At 32.9% G+C, this 15,494-nt stretch overlaps 1 protein-coding gene across 1 annotated transcript; it reads left to right on the top strand.

Annotated features, from left to right (window-relative positions):
- Positions 1–6,742: 6,742 nt before the first annotated feature.
- Positions 6,743–10,573, top strand: LOC139490898 (uncharacterized). Its single transcript, XM_071278030.1, has 2 exons — positions 6,743–7,267; positions 9,180–10,573. Exons 1-2 carry the CDS (start codon positions 7,241–7,243, stop codon positions 9,954–9,956), a joined length of 804 nt encoding a protein of 267 aa, XP_071134131.1. The 5' UTR covers positions 6,743–7,240; the 3' UTR covers positions 9,957–10,573.
- Positions 10,574–15,494: the final 4,921 nt, after the last annotated feature.

Here is a 15,494-nt window from a genome sequence, read left to right as displayed (position 1 = left end):
CTCGACTCGTTATATGCCATGTATACTACTGGACAAACCTTTATTTGTCCTTTTTGTAACGTTAATATGGACATTTCCCCATTTCCATTCTCAATTTTACATGTACATCTAGAGTGTTATTTAATCATTCGGGCGAAGAAAACGATACTAACGGGATATACAAATTCATATATCAAAACCCAATCTAATAACTAAAAGATAAAAACAAATTTTAGTTATACACTTTATTTGATGTGTGATTCCTATCAAAGATTATAGATGGACAAATTTAATGGAAATAAATACCCATACAATCCTCCGTAGTTGTCTAAATTTTCAAAACTTCCACCTCTGCCTTCATGTTTAATAATAAGTCGTTGTCTTTATATATTTTTTTAGAAATTGTACGTTGCGTTTTATGTATTTTCATGTTATACCGCTATCTTGGATTGTACTATTGCAGTACACAATCAGTCTAGCTATTTGTCTCAATCTGCAAATTTAAAGACAGATGTACACTTTTATTGGCCAGACTGTTCTTTTTTATATGAGAAACTTGCTGATTTGTTGTATTATCCAAATAATTTAAACAAATACCAAACATTGGTGTTTTAGAAATTTCCAACTAAGCCATTTAAGGGGAGATAACTCTTTTAGTGAAAAATTTACAGATAGGGAAATTTTTTATTTTTACTTGTAGCAAGAATACAAGTTCGGTGACACCATTTTTTCTTTTTATTTTCTTTAAACGTGTTATAAAACCTATCTTCTCACAATTTATTTCAAAATTCTATCTCATAGATTTATTTTTATGCACATATATGTGTTTTTTCATGATCATTCTAAGCAAATTAAAGCAATTTTCAACGACTCATAGTTTGAAAAATAGCACGTTGACCCATCCTTTTTATTATATTTTCGAAAACAGCATAGTAAAATCTTCATTTTGGTAAAGAAAAAGAAAATTCTATCTCGGGTAACTTATACCTATGATGTACCTTAAGATATCGTTTTGTTGTATTTCAAATTAATTTTCATTTCGAAGTGTATTATGTTTAGACGACCAAAATACGGCAATATTCTGATAAACAATTTAAATCACCCTGTAAACAAGTATAAAAAAGAAACAAATTAAAATTGTTTGTCTTAGTTAATAATATTGAGATCTCTGTGTAATGTGAGCATACAAAGGAATTTCAAATTTAGCTGAAGATGCTGGTGCATTAATCAGCTTTCGATTACAAATTAATACATTTGTAATATGTAATATGTAATTTTTTGTCTTCTGAGGCTTGTGTAAACAGTATAATATAATTAAAGAACCTTAGTGAGCACGCTCACATACCCCATGTCCCCACATTGTCATTGGAGAAATTAAATAAGTAGAAGAAAAAAAAATTGTATAAGAAAAAATATTGAATAATAATTTCCTGTCAATATACATAGTATGTCCTTATTATCTACAAAATTTCATGAAATTCTATTGTGTGTTTTCAGAGGAGTTGAGATGACAAACTGTTGCAGAAGTACACTGTACATTGAAGCAAATAAGTTCAAAGGGGCATAACTCCTAGAAAAAAATTGAATCGCAATTTCCTGTTGATATGCACATCTACATAGTATGTCCTTATTATCTGAAAAGGTTTTGTGAAATTCTGTTGTGTGGTTTGAGAGAAGTTGTGATGACAAACTGTTGCAGTAATACATTAAAGTAAATAAGTTTAAAGGGGCGTAACTCCTAGAAAAAAAATTGAATCGCAATTTCCCGTCGATATGCACAACTACATAGTATGTCCTTATTATCTGAAAAGGTTTTGTGAAATTCTGTTGTGTGGTTTGAGAGGAGTTGCGATGACAAACTGTTGCAGTAGTACATTAAAGTAAATAAGTTCAAAGGGGCGTAACTCCTAGAAAAAAAAATTGAATCGCAATTTCCCGTCGATATGAACAACTACATAGTATGTCCTTATTGTCTGAAAAGGTTTCGTGAAATTCTGTTGTGTGGTTTGAGAGGAGTTGCGATGACAAACTGTTGCAGTAATACATTAAAGTAAATAAGTTCAAAGGGGTGTAACTCCTAGAAAAAAAATTGAATCGCAATTTCCCGTCGATATGCACAACTTCATAGTATGTCCTTATTATCTGAAAAGGTTTCGTTAAATTCTGTTGTGTGGTTTGAGAGGAGTTGCGATGACAAGAAACAGGACTGACGGACGGACGGACGGACGGACTGACGGACGGATGGACTGACGGACGGACGGACTGACGGACGGACGGACTGACGGGCGGACGGGTCAAAAACATTATACCCTCCGCAACTTCGTTGCGTGGGGTATAATAATCTTTATTTGTCATATAAGTAACATTATACTTGTGACATAAACAAAAGTAACAACAACAATAAAATAACTGAGTTAAACACACACATATCTATATATATACAAGTAAAACTAACTAAGAGTCCCCTGTCCTCAGCTCTAAAGACTGTTTTATAAAGGAACCTGTTTTTTTCACTTGGTTTATATTAGAAGGATTTAGTAGGACTACTAGTTTTTCAGTATCAGATAGATTTGGAAACATAGGATTATCTATTGCCATGTCATTAAAAAGTTTTATTCGTAAAACATTATTAATTTGACAGTGGAGGAGAAAGTGATTTTCATCTTCTAAGGTTTTACAAGTTGGACATGTTCTATTGTCTCGAGGTATTTTTAGATATCTGCCCTTCTTAATAAGCAAATTATGGTCACTAATTCTAATTTTTGTAAATAAACGTCTAGTTTCAAAATTGTGATATTTTAGATAAAATTCTTGGTCTTGTTTGACTTTAATATTTTTGTAAAAAAAAAGTTTGTTATTTTCATTCAAACTATTAATTTTATTTTCCAGTAGTTCTGAATAAAATTTACTTGTAATATTCTTAATCCAATTCTTTAGTTTGTTAACTTGTTCCATATTTGGCAGGACATTACTTTTTGTATATCAATATTCATTTCTTGTGTTGAATCTTTTATAAAAGTGGACCAAGTATAAACTCCTTGTGAATCAAGGTGTTTACTTAATGTATAACTTTCTTTTAGCAATGGGTTTATGTTTTCAGTATTTAATCTAGCCCAATAAAGAATTGCTTGTGTTTTTATATATTTTTCTATTGGTTGTCTACCAAGTTCAGCTTTAACACCTAAATTAGCAGATGTTTTTTTAGTACCTAAAATATATTTACAGAAATTAACATGAACCTTTTCGAAGGGAGTCTTATCCAAATATTGGAAATGATCTATATCTTTGTTTTTGGATTTTAATCTGCCTTTTGTTCTAAAATAAGATTGATATGTATCCATGTCTGATATTTCAGCATTATATGTTAAAATTGGTTTTATAAGAGAATCAAAAAGATTACAGGATACATTAACAGGAAAATTTACAAAAAGGCTGCATGTGTTTTTAATGAAAACAGAGCTTTCCTAGCTTTTTTGGCTAAATCTGTTAAAATTGCATTTAGATTTCCATTATTTTTTATCAGAGTGCCCAGAAATATATACTCAGTAACGTTATCATTTTTTATATTATTGAACCTTACAATGTATGGTTCCAGTTTTGTAGTTCTTTGTTCAATGATCATTGTTTTTGTTTTTTTTAGTATTTAGACATAACTGCCATTTTTCACAGTAATTTGATAAGTTATTTAAGCTATTTTGAAGACCTTCTTTACTTTCGGATAAAATTATAAGGTCATCGGCAAACAAAAGACTTCCTATATCAGAATTTAATATTCTCAAGGGTTTTGAACCTTTACAGTCAAAATTTTCAACTATATCATTAATAAATAAATTGAAGAGTGTGGGACTAATACTGTCCCCTTGTTTTACTCCTCGGTCAATGGGAAAGAATCTAGAATGTTTATCATTATATTTTATAGATGCTTCAGTATGAATAAACTGTTGTTTTATTATTTCAAACATATGTTTCCCTACACCCATTTTAGCTAATTTATAAAGCATTCCAATTCTCCAAAGGGAATCAAAAGCTTTTTTAAGATCTACAAAACAGACATAAAGTTTTCTTTTATTTTTATGAATGTATTTATTAATCAAAGTTTTAAGGATAAATACACTGTCTGCAGTTCTATGATTAACTCTAAATAATCAACTATACTTTCATTTACGCAGATAATGACACAGCTGCTGTCTAGAATACAAATATGTTTTTTTTCAGCGAGTGCAGAAGTAGTTCAAACTTAATTCTTGTCGTTCTAAGTATAATCAACTATACTTTCATTTACACAGGTAATGGCACAGCTGCTGTCTAGAATACAAATATGGTTTTTTTTTCAGCGAGTGCAGAAGTAGTTCAAACTTAATTCTTGTCGTTATTTGAAGATGAGATTGTTGATAGCAAATCTATGAATATGTCTGGTAAATTGATTTTTACCTTTTTTAGACAAGAAATTAACAGAAGCAATATAATCTGCTCATTTAAGTGCTTCTTTTAAATACAGTCTTAAATTTGTTTCGAATTTCAGGTATTCTCCAGGCATATAGAAACGGATTAGTCAAGGAATATATAAGTAAAGGAATAAAGAGTAAAACTCTTACTTTAAATGTTATCAATGATAAAGAGAACAGAGATATCCAATACGATGCGATAAATGGCCCTGTCAAAGCAAATGTGTATACTGCAATTATTGTACTAGAAATAAATGCTCGAATTTCCCAAGATTTGTTTGTTGACAACTTTTTATCACCTGAAATTTTGCTATTAGTCGTGGCTTTATGTATACATTGATATGGCGAAACTCTCATGTGTATGCTCTCCGTCTTTACACTATTTGAAGCTTGGTTTGTAACACAGTTTGTTTTTGCCTTAGATAATTCAGTTATTGCTTTGATACTTTCATCATAGTTGTCTTCATCCTCAACCTGGTTATTAGAGTTATAATTGGTTCTAATTTCTTTGCAATTATACTGATTACCTTTAAATTGCACAAACACATCCCGGTTTGATCCTCTGTTTATATTTACGTCAACGTTTCCAATCTGAGCAGTCTGTAAGGTTTTATTTTGGAGTTCTAAATTATTTGTATTCAGGCTCAAATCATTGTGTTCATTCCCCTCAATCCATTTAAATTCTTTTTTCTTGATAGAAGTATTTTTCTCGTTCTCATTGATCAAATAAGATGTTTGAAGATGAACTTCTTCTAAATGAACACTCCTTCTGGAGTTCTGTTGATGTGTTTCTTCTCCGTCATATGCACTGCTACTGTTAAACTGATATGTGTCGTACAAATCTGGTTTGACATCTGTAGATATTCTTTTAGTAAAGCTAGTTGTGGCATTTATACTTATTTTACAGTCTGTTAATGGTGCAATTCTTCTAACAGCGAAAAACATTTTCCATATACGAACACTAGTAATACATGATAATAAGACTAAAGATACTATGATTATTGTAACTGGCGCAAAAATTGTTATAGTAAGTATAAAAAAGTTGTCCCCATATAATATAAACGGTTTGCATTCTGAAATGTGGGTTTCGTGGCGAGTCAGAACTGTTCCTATAAATGACAATATAATCACAGCAATTATTGTCCCACCAATATATGTAAATTTCTTTTTCTCAAATTTTTCCGTTGTACCTAAGTTATACGACTTTACAGTAAAATATCTCTGTAAACATAAAAGCAAAACTAGGCTGTAGGTGAGTTGTAACCCGAACGCTAGTAAAAATATCTGCAAGAGGCAAAATCCAGCATTTGACGACTTCAATAAATTTGTCAAAGTATTTATAATTGATGAACCTGCCAAAGCCATATCGCTGAGGCAAAGAGCTAATATTGTAAGATGATGGAAATTTCGTTTTATAGCCTTAAAGCTGATAATGACAAAGACTAAGTTGACCAATACTGTAATTCCAGCTATGATTGTTAGTAAGGCTGTAATATTGCGATTGATCTGTGTTATAAGTATAACGGGACTTGTTTCCTGAAATTGATAAAAGTATTATTAACTGAATACAATAGATAGTACTTGATTACTGAGAAAAAAATGTAATGTTAAATTATTAATGAATGGTCCGTTGCTCACGAATTTTTTATATTTACTTAAGAAAGAAGATTGAACTCAAAACCTATAGCAAATATTCAAAAATGTATGAATGATATATCTTATTAATTAATTGCAAAGCCATTTGTTGGTTATACAAAGAAACCTTGCTTGGAAGTAATTAATAATACCGATTAATCAACACGTTAAGGCATTAAATCCTTTTTTTTTTACAAAAATTAAAAAAAATTAAAAATTTATGTTGTTTCTGAAATCTGTTTTCATATTTTTCTTCCACGATTTATAACGCTAAATACATATAAAATAGCAACACAAACTCGATTCATAGACACTTCATAATGTATGCGTTTCTATGACGGTTAATACAGAGTTCTTTGAAAATAATAAAGTAGGGTGTTATTGTTCATGCAACAAAGTTACCAGGCTTACAGTTTTGTTCATCGAACGCGTGTGTTGTAGACAAAAGAGTCATCAGTAACTCTCGACAAAAGGAAAAAGGGACAAATAGAGTATTAAGTTGAAGACCTACAAATCCGAAACGTTTTGCCACGCACAGCTAATGTAAGCCATCCTTTTGGTAGAAATCCTGTTGTTGGCATTTCTAGGAATTTTAAGGTTTGTAACCGGTCAATTCCTTGATGAATGCACTGATCATTCAGGGTTTATCACATGTACGAATTATATATGAATTAAAACATATGTATGGAAACGTATATTAGTCACCAGTTGATCAGTTGTCAACACAACTTGACGACAAAAATAAGAGGGAAAGTTGCATTGTTACTGAACTTGTACACTTAAACAAGTTTACTTGTTTAATTAATAATTCAACTTGTAGACTTACTACAAGTTGACTTGTTGAGTTCTTTTGAACAAGACCACAGACCAAAAAGTGTACATAATATTATTGTGTCCTAGTAAACTTTGCCGTTTGTTCACTTGCTAAATTGAACGTTTCTTTCTTGCTTTAGAAAAGTATACTTTCCGAGTTAATCGTGGTCACTTGTCGTGTTCTTTCTCGCCTTTCCGAATTCGTGAAAGTATACTTGTGTTAAAAAACTGCACAAGAGAACTTTTTAAATGTCAATTTGTTCTGGAAAACAGTCCATGTTTACTTTCAAAATGTCGACTTGTTTTAGTGCAAAAGTGAAAAAATAATATTTGACCACGCGGTTCCTAGTGTCTTCTTGGAATTTAAGATGAGCTTCATCTACAGTATTTTAATGGTGTGTATAAATTTTTTGTGGAAAAACCTTTTGATTTTCTTCTAATTATTAAATATTTTTTTGCCAAATATTTTTGTTAAGCTTATTTTTTCTTTCGCAAGCTATCGCTTTGATTTTTTTAACATGATGTGGTTTCACCACTGACCCTGTGAAGACTTTCTTTTTTGTATGCCATTCATAAGATAGTAGAGGGGCATTATGTTTTTTGGTCTGTGTGTCCGTTTGTTCGTCGTACCGTCCGCCCGTGCGTTCGTTCGTCTGTACGTCCGTCACTCCGCCTGTCCCGTGTGAGGTTAAAGTTTTGGTCCAGGTCGTCTTTGCTGAAGTTGAGGTCCCCTCAACTTGATCCTTAGTACACATGTGACCTATCATAATATCTTTCTAATTTTAATTCCAAATACGAGTTTTGACGCCAATTTCACGATCTACTGAACATAGAAAATGATCGTGTGAGGGTACTTTGGACACATTCTTGTTTCATTGTATTTTTCTTCTGAAACTTCTGCTCTTACTTGACCGAGATTTGAGAACCCGAATGCACAACCACAGAAAAGGTAACCTGTCCAAATTTTCATATATACTCCGAAATCAAAAGTCGGTAATATACAAACTGACTACGACGTCTTCTTATATAAGTAATTGCCCCTTCTGTTAAATAAACATATCGACTGTTTTAATTTTAATGAAACGATTGGAAATATTTGACCTTGAAAAGAGTAAACCGGAAGTGACCTTGACCAAGCCGAAAGTAGTGTTTTAACAGATTTTCATTGATAACATTCATAATTTTCATATAATTGTGGAATCTGGGTACAAATGTATAAAATTGCCTTAAATGAGACAAAAAAAAATATTTTGTCAACCGGAAGTGGTAGAATATTGGTCGTATTTCAAGTAGAAGTCCTTTTTCGGAATCAAGAGAACTTTTGAAATTATCTTTAAAGTTAGACCAAAAGTAAAAGAAAAACATGACATGACTGTTCCTTATGAGGTGCTGACAAAGCTTTGTTACTTTTTGCGAATCCATCATTCAAGATGGCCACCAGCGGGGTATCAGGGCAAGATTTATCATTAATTGACCCATTCAATACCTATTTTGGTATTTTAGTTTTCTCATTACCAATTATCAATCAAAAAGGGGAAAAGGCTTAATTTTTTGTATGTTTATGATCATCCGGTTGTTTTTTTGTTGTTCATACTAGTCCGAAAGTTAACAAGGGATATATAGATTAGACCGTTGGTTTTCCCGTTTGAATGGTTTTACACGTCTAGTAATCAAGTTTGGGGCCCTTTATAGCTTGTTGTTCGGTGTGAGCCAAGGCTCCGTGTTGAAGGCCGTACTTTAACTTATAATGGTTTACTTTTTAAATTGTTATTTGAATGGAGGGTTGTCTCATTGGCACTCACACCACATCTTCCTATATCTATATAAAGGAAAACAATGAATTTGTTTCTGTACAATTTAAATGACAGGGGTGGATTAAGGAATTTTCAAAAGAGGCGGGTGCTTACCCAGGGCATAGGGAGGGAGTGCAAAACATATGTCACGATACAAATGCATTGATCGGCAAAAATAAAGGGGTGCCGCGGAACCCCCGGACCCCCCCTTCTGGATCCGCCACTGAATAATCACTTACACAATGTGTATCATCGCCACCGGATAAAGGTGCCATTGGCCTGGTTCTCTGTTCATTGTCAAGAAAAAAATGCATAACTGTACATGTATCATCATATTGGTATCCAGGTAGCTATACTCAGGTGTTTTACAGTAAAAAAAAAAATTCTCAGACAATAAACATAGAACCAAGCCAAGGGTACCTATATCCGGGTGTTACGATACACCATGCATTATAAGAATGATGCTTGTAAATTGAGATCGATTATAGCATTGATATGTTTGGTTATTTTTCAGGCACTTATTTTCTTACCAGATGGCATTGCATTCCCATTCCCTGGTGAAGATGGCACAAAAGAAGATCTTGTTAGATATTATTTTAGTCGACTTTATACAACAAAAGAAATCTGTGGATTTCTTATGTTATATCATGGTATTATAATGAGCTTGTCGACGATAGAAAGAATTAAAAGGAGACTTCGATTAAGGCGACGCCAAAACCAAGCCCCAATATTACTTGTATGTCAGAAAATATATGAACTACGTGCTAATGGCTTTACAAATGTAGGATACAAGTCAATGTGGAGACTCCTCAACTCAAATTACAATATCACTGTTTCACAGGAAAATGTAAGAAATTGCTTGGGTTTCATAGACACTAATGGCGTAAGCTTAAGAAGAAGGCACAGACTTCAGAGAAGGAGTTATTACAATAGTGGACCGAACTATCTGATACACATAGACGGTTACGACAAGATCAAACCATATGGTATTGCCATTCACGGAGCTATTGATGGCTATTCTAGAAGAATATTGTGGCTAAAAGCAGGTTGCTCCAACAACAACCCTAGATACATTGCTAAGTTTTACATTGATTTTGTGAAGGAATTACGACGAGTTCCCCGAGCCATTCGTGCTGACGCTGGCACCGAGAACGTTTTGGTAAAAGACTTACACATTGCATTGCGATTCGATCATGGGGATGAAATATCTGGATTAAACAGTTTTTTAACAGGAAGATCAACAGGAAACCAAAGAATTGAAAGGTTGTGGAGAAGTCTTCGGAATATTTAATGTTATTTTGGAGAAATACATTTGCTAACATGCGTCATATTGGACTTTTTAGTACCGCAGATCATCTCCATATTGAATGTTTAAGATTTTGTTTTCTTCCTTTAATTCAGACTCAACTAAATCAGTTTATGGAAAACTGGAACGACCATAGAATACGCAGACAACGACAAGAGGTTATAGTCCCATCGGGTATTCCAAACGTTCTCTATTTTCAACCTGAAATATATGATTCGTCTGATTTTTCTTTTCCTATACTATGCAATGACCAGACATTGAGTGAACTTGAAAATGAGCATACTTCAGACTTACCAGTAAGAGGGTGTTCCGAAGACTTCATGCATCTCATCGGATACCTTAGTGGCGAAGAACCAATGCACGCCCTTATTCCACAAACCCTTGACGAAGCTTTTCAAAACTTTAGTACACTCATTTATATTTGTAATGGTTGTAGGATTTAGGTTTAAGCCATGCAACGTTACTCTCTTCAAATTAGCCTTAAAGTCAGTTTTGTTGTTTGTGTGAAACGAATGATATGTAATGGCAGAAATCTGAAAAACAATTTTCTAATGGAAGAAGGACAACACGAAGGCGGGAACCTGCTTATACATGGATTCACCTTATTTGCGACTAAAAATTTAGTTTATTATAATCTTTTTGCAAATTAGATTTGTTACAGTATTTGCATAATCTGGGATTATTTATAATTACTGAAAATTTCAGGGATCTACATATTCACTGAAATTTTAAGTATTCTACATAATCCCTTATTATCCATTTTCACTGTAACATGCACTCTATTAACTATATTGAAAGATGTTGGTTTTTTTTTAATTAAACAGATAGACACGATTTTTTGAATCTAAAATGCTTGTCATATTTGCATAACTTATTAAAGTACCTATCTCATATAGCAGCCGCGTATAGAAAAATAGTTTGTGTTGGGAATTAGGGTGATGGAAACGTAATTTCATTTTTGGCTACCCTAAAATAAACACTTTAACATACTTCAGATAGGGTATGAGTGTTGATAAGACACAATGTAGTTAAAGTTGACAATAAAATGTTTCAGTACGGCATTCGATCCACAGCCGTGGCTCACACCGAACAGCAAGCTAAAAAGGGCCATTACAATAACAGTGTAACAAATTCCAACGTGACAACCAACGGTCTAATTAATAAACAAACGAGAAAGGAAAACCACATATGAACCACACCAACAAACTATAGCTACTGAACAACAGGTCCCTGACTTAGTACAGCTGCATACAATGCAGTGGTTATAAACTTTTTAACAGACCTTGACCTTATCCTGAGACAAACACAGTATTGTACCATTACTCATAAATACATAATATCAAAGATGTCAGGCTTACAATTTATATTACACCAGACGCGCATTTCGTCTATTAAAGACTCAACAATGACGCTCGAATTGAAGTATATTGAAAGGCCAAATAAAGCAAACAAATGAAAACAAAAAAGTTTCAAAAGGTTGTGCCTGTCACGGAATAGAAGTTCCTTCATAACATAAGTTCCAAAAGGAAAATATATTCTGGAATATTATTCCCACAGGAATAAATATTACAGTATATGTTCCTTACGGAAAAAATGGTATAGAATATTTGTTCCAACAGGAATATATTGTAACGTGTAACCGGGCGGGAACGTTTAGATATTATTATCCTCGGGCTCGTACCAGTTTCCTGGGATTTGAAAAGCAATTCAAAAGTTCTAAAGTCAATAAAAAGTTTACACTATCACTAACAAATATGAAACAAATACTATACTACATAAAACGAATTTCAACACCTATCAACCTAACCAGAACCTGTTGAATTAAATCTGTTTAAAACCCTTTCAGTCCGATACTGTTTAAACCAACTGTTTGAAACTATAGTCTGAAACCTAAATGTATAGAACTGGTTTGAAACCTAAATGTATGGAACGGGTCTGAAACCTAAATGTTTGAAACTGGTCTGAAACCTAAATGTATGGAACTGGTCTGAAACCTAAATGTATGAAACTGGTCAGACGGTTTGGAACTATTGTCTGAAACCTAAATGTTTGGAACTGGTCTGAAACCTAAATGTTTAGAACTGGTCTGAAACCTAAATGTTTGGAACTGGTCTGAAACCTAAATGTAAAAAACGGGGCTAAACCTGAATAAAACGAATGTATGGAAACTATTCAAACTGGTGTAAACTTTCGTTTGAAACTTTATTAAATAAACATGTCTATAACTGTCTGAACAACAGGGCAGCACTAAGGCATGGTATGTCAGCAAACACTCACTGCAATAGTGAGAGATGTGAGACGCAAAACCTTAGCACCAGCCCTGTTTGGACAATCTGTACCGAACCAACAGTCTCAGCCCTTTCTATATTCTTTCCGCAGGTTCCAAGCACTTCACTTTACTTAAACTAAACCGTCTGCCTGCTATTCACTACTTTCTTTCCAACCTATCCAATGTTAACTGTCTGCTGTCTTCGGTACAAATGACGATTTGAACTGAATAGCTACCCACTATTTATACCTCGAACGCGGACCTCGAAGAGAGCACCCTAGCAACAATTATACAGGTAAAGCGTCTGATAGCAACCAAGGATAAAGGGATGATTTTTAATGCCGTTTGCAATGATAAAGAGATCAAATGGAAAATTCAAAGAGGTTTCAAAAAATATACAACTGTAGAAATATTATAACCTTCTTAAACTGCAAATTCGTAACAATATATTATGACAATGTTTATAACAAAGTTTCCATTGGAACTTCTGTTAGGCGGAACAAATATACGTTGACAGTGCCAAGTCAAATAAATGACATAATATATATAAAACGATAATTAAAAAGGCCTAACTCATTAAATCGACAAAATGTGAACAAAAACAAGTAGGCTTACATTTAGACCCATGACAAAATCTAATTATAAAATAAAAACACAACTGCTAGTATAACATGGCCATGGACAGCTCAATTTTACGACAAAACAGATGTTCTTAAGTAAAATATTACGTAAATGGTGTTGCAAAAATATTGATAGACACGTAATAACAGGTGAGTCTAATTATTATAATTTTGTTGTTATATAGATTAAAGTTAAATTTCATCGGCAAGATAGAATAAAATGAACTTTAATATCCCTTTCACGGATTTGGCTTTACTTTGTGGACCTTTTGGATTATAGCTCCTCATCTTTTATATAAGCTATTATGGCCACGAGCATCACTGAAGAGACATGTATTGTCGAAATGCGCATCTGGTGCAAGAAAATTAGTACCGTTAATTTTATTAATATAATATGGATTAAAAGAAATATTCTACTCAATAAAACTACAGTTGGGTGCGATGGTATGATATGTATCACACAACAAGTTTTTATTGAATTAAAGAAATGCATTACAATAGTGTCAACGGGCCAACTAAAGACTCAAAGTCTTTAACCTAACGGGTAACTATAAAGACTCTAAAAATGACTGATAAAATGAAAAACCAATTCTTCAGGGAACAATTGAAGGTCTTTCCATCTCGATACTAAGAATGCATTTTTAAAAAAAATGTTAGAAAAGGTCACTCCTTGTTGATTTGATTTGGTACCTCAAACTGATATAAAAAAAAGATTAATAGGTATATGCAGGAGACTTTATTGTTTTATAATGAACAAGCAATAATTTAATGCAAAGGTCAAAATCTAAAACGTCAATTTGACCTTGACCTATATTTCAAGGCCATAGGTCAGTGATCTCAAATCAAAATACCCCAGGTCAATCACTTGTATGGTTGTGGAGAAATACCGATTTCAAATACAAAAGGGGAGAAAACTCCTATAAGGGTTGACCAAACACTTCGACTTAAATGGGTAGAAGTTGCCCCTTATGGTAAACAGTAATTTGGCAAACACAGTCATCATATCATTAACTGTTACAGTTTCTTTTGAATATAGATTACAAGCAAAATCCACAAATTTTGAATATGACCTTGACCTTCAACCTTGACCTCAAATTCAATGTAATATGTCAGGGAACTCAAATCGAAAGGCCCGAGGTCAATCACTTGTATGGTTGTGGAGAAATAATGATTTCAAATATATAAGGGGAGAAAACTCCTATAAGGGTTAACCAAAACACTTCGACTGAATAGGTTGAAGTTGCGCCTTATTGTAAACAGTAATTTGGCAAACATATCATTTCATTAACTGTAACAGTTTCTTTTGAATAACGATAACAAGCAAAATTCAAAATTTATAACATGACCTTGACCTTTGACCTTGACCTCAAAGTCCTTCAAATAGACCAAGGACTTCATATCTTAAGACTGTATGCCTCTACGACTTATATATAAATACCGTATGAATTTATCCAACATATCGCCTATCTTAAATTTTCAAAGGGAAATAACTCCCATAAGATGTGTTCCAATCACGTCAAAATAAAACCACGGGGGGGGTAACTTCTTATTATTGGGTATACGGGGATGTGCCAAACATATGGGTCATAATTTTGCGAGATTTTATATAGAAATGACCCTCCTTTTTAATGACATCTTATATTAAAATGCCTTTACGTTTGATAACTGTATATGGATTTTGGGTATGATCTACATATCATATATAAATATGCTTTGGAGAATCTTACAATATTAATGGTCAATTATTATATTAAATTAAATCAATTCATTTGAAAGTTCACCTTTCAAATAAGTTCCCAAACGAACCCAGGAAATTTGTCGCCTGAGTTAGTGCTTATATAAGCATGAAGTATAGGTCATTCTTTCTTAAATGTTTTTATAACTATAGGTACTGAATTTCAGTAAATGTTATATTAAAATGGGTACGTTTTTTGAGGCAAAAATGGCACACCCTTACCAAATAAATATCGAAGTTACCCCCCCCCCCCCCCCCAACCGGGAATAAAACAAATCATTCTTAGGTAGCACTCCACAGTTAGAAAATAAAATTAAAAATGAGCCACAAAATGTTTTATCATCTCAGCTATTCCTGGATTTCTAATACATTAACCTAACTGTTTGTGTTGTACATGTGCATATGTATGTAATCAGTATATTCCATAGATTTGATTTTCAAAAGTTAAAAGAGTGAAAATTAATTCCTTTTATGTGTATCCATGGCAACATTCTGCATTAATTTACCATAAAATATTGCAAAAAGGGGGGTGGACATGTCACATATCCCCCAAAAATTTGGATCAAACTAGAATTTCAATGCCTTTGAGTGATACCTTTTTAGAAACTGTTTACATAAATCTTCCTAATGATCAAATAAAAAATGGGTGTCTTTCGCCTCATTTTTTCGTAAAATCCAATCACAAAGTTCGTGCGATAAAAAGTTGGAAAAAAACATTACAATAATTGCCGGACCAATGTATGGTAGGGACATGCAAATACGGACTGTCATATAGAAAACAGCCTATATTACATACATTACATAATCTTGATGTTCATATAAACCCAATACAAAGGCTATTTTAATACTCAGCTATCCAAAAATGAATTTTATTGCACACTAGCTCTCATATTTGAAAA

Source organism: Mytilus edulis, chromosome 10, assembly GCF_963676685.1.
Source record: "Mytilus edulis chromosome 10, xbMytEdul2.2, whole genome shotgun sequence".
NCBI classification, from domain to species: Eukaryota; Metazoa; Mollusca; class Bivalvia; order Mytilida; family Mytilidae; genus Mytilus; species Mytilus edulis.
Note: the sequence above shows the minus strand (reverse complement) of the source record. Positions and strands in the feature narration are given on the sequence as shown.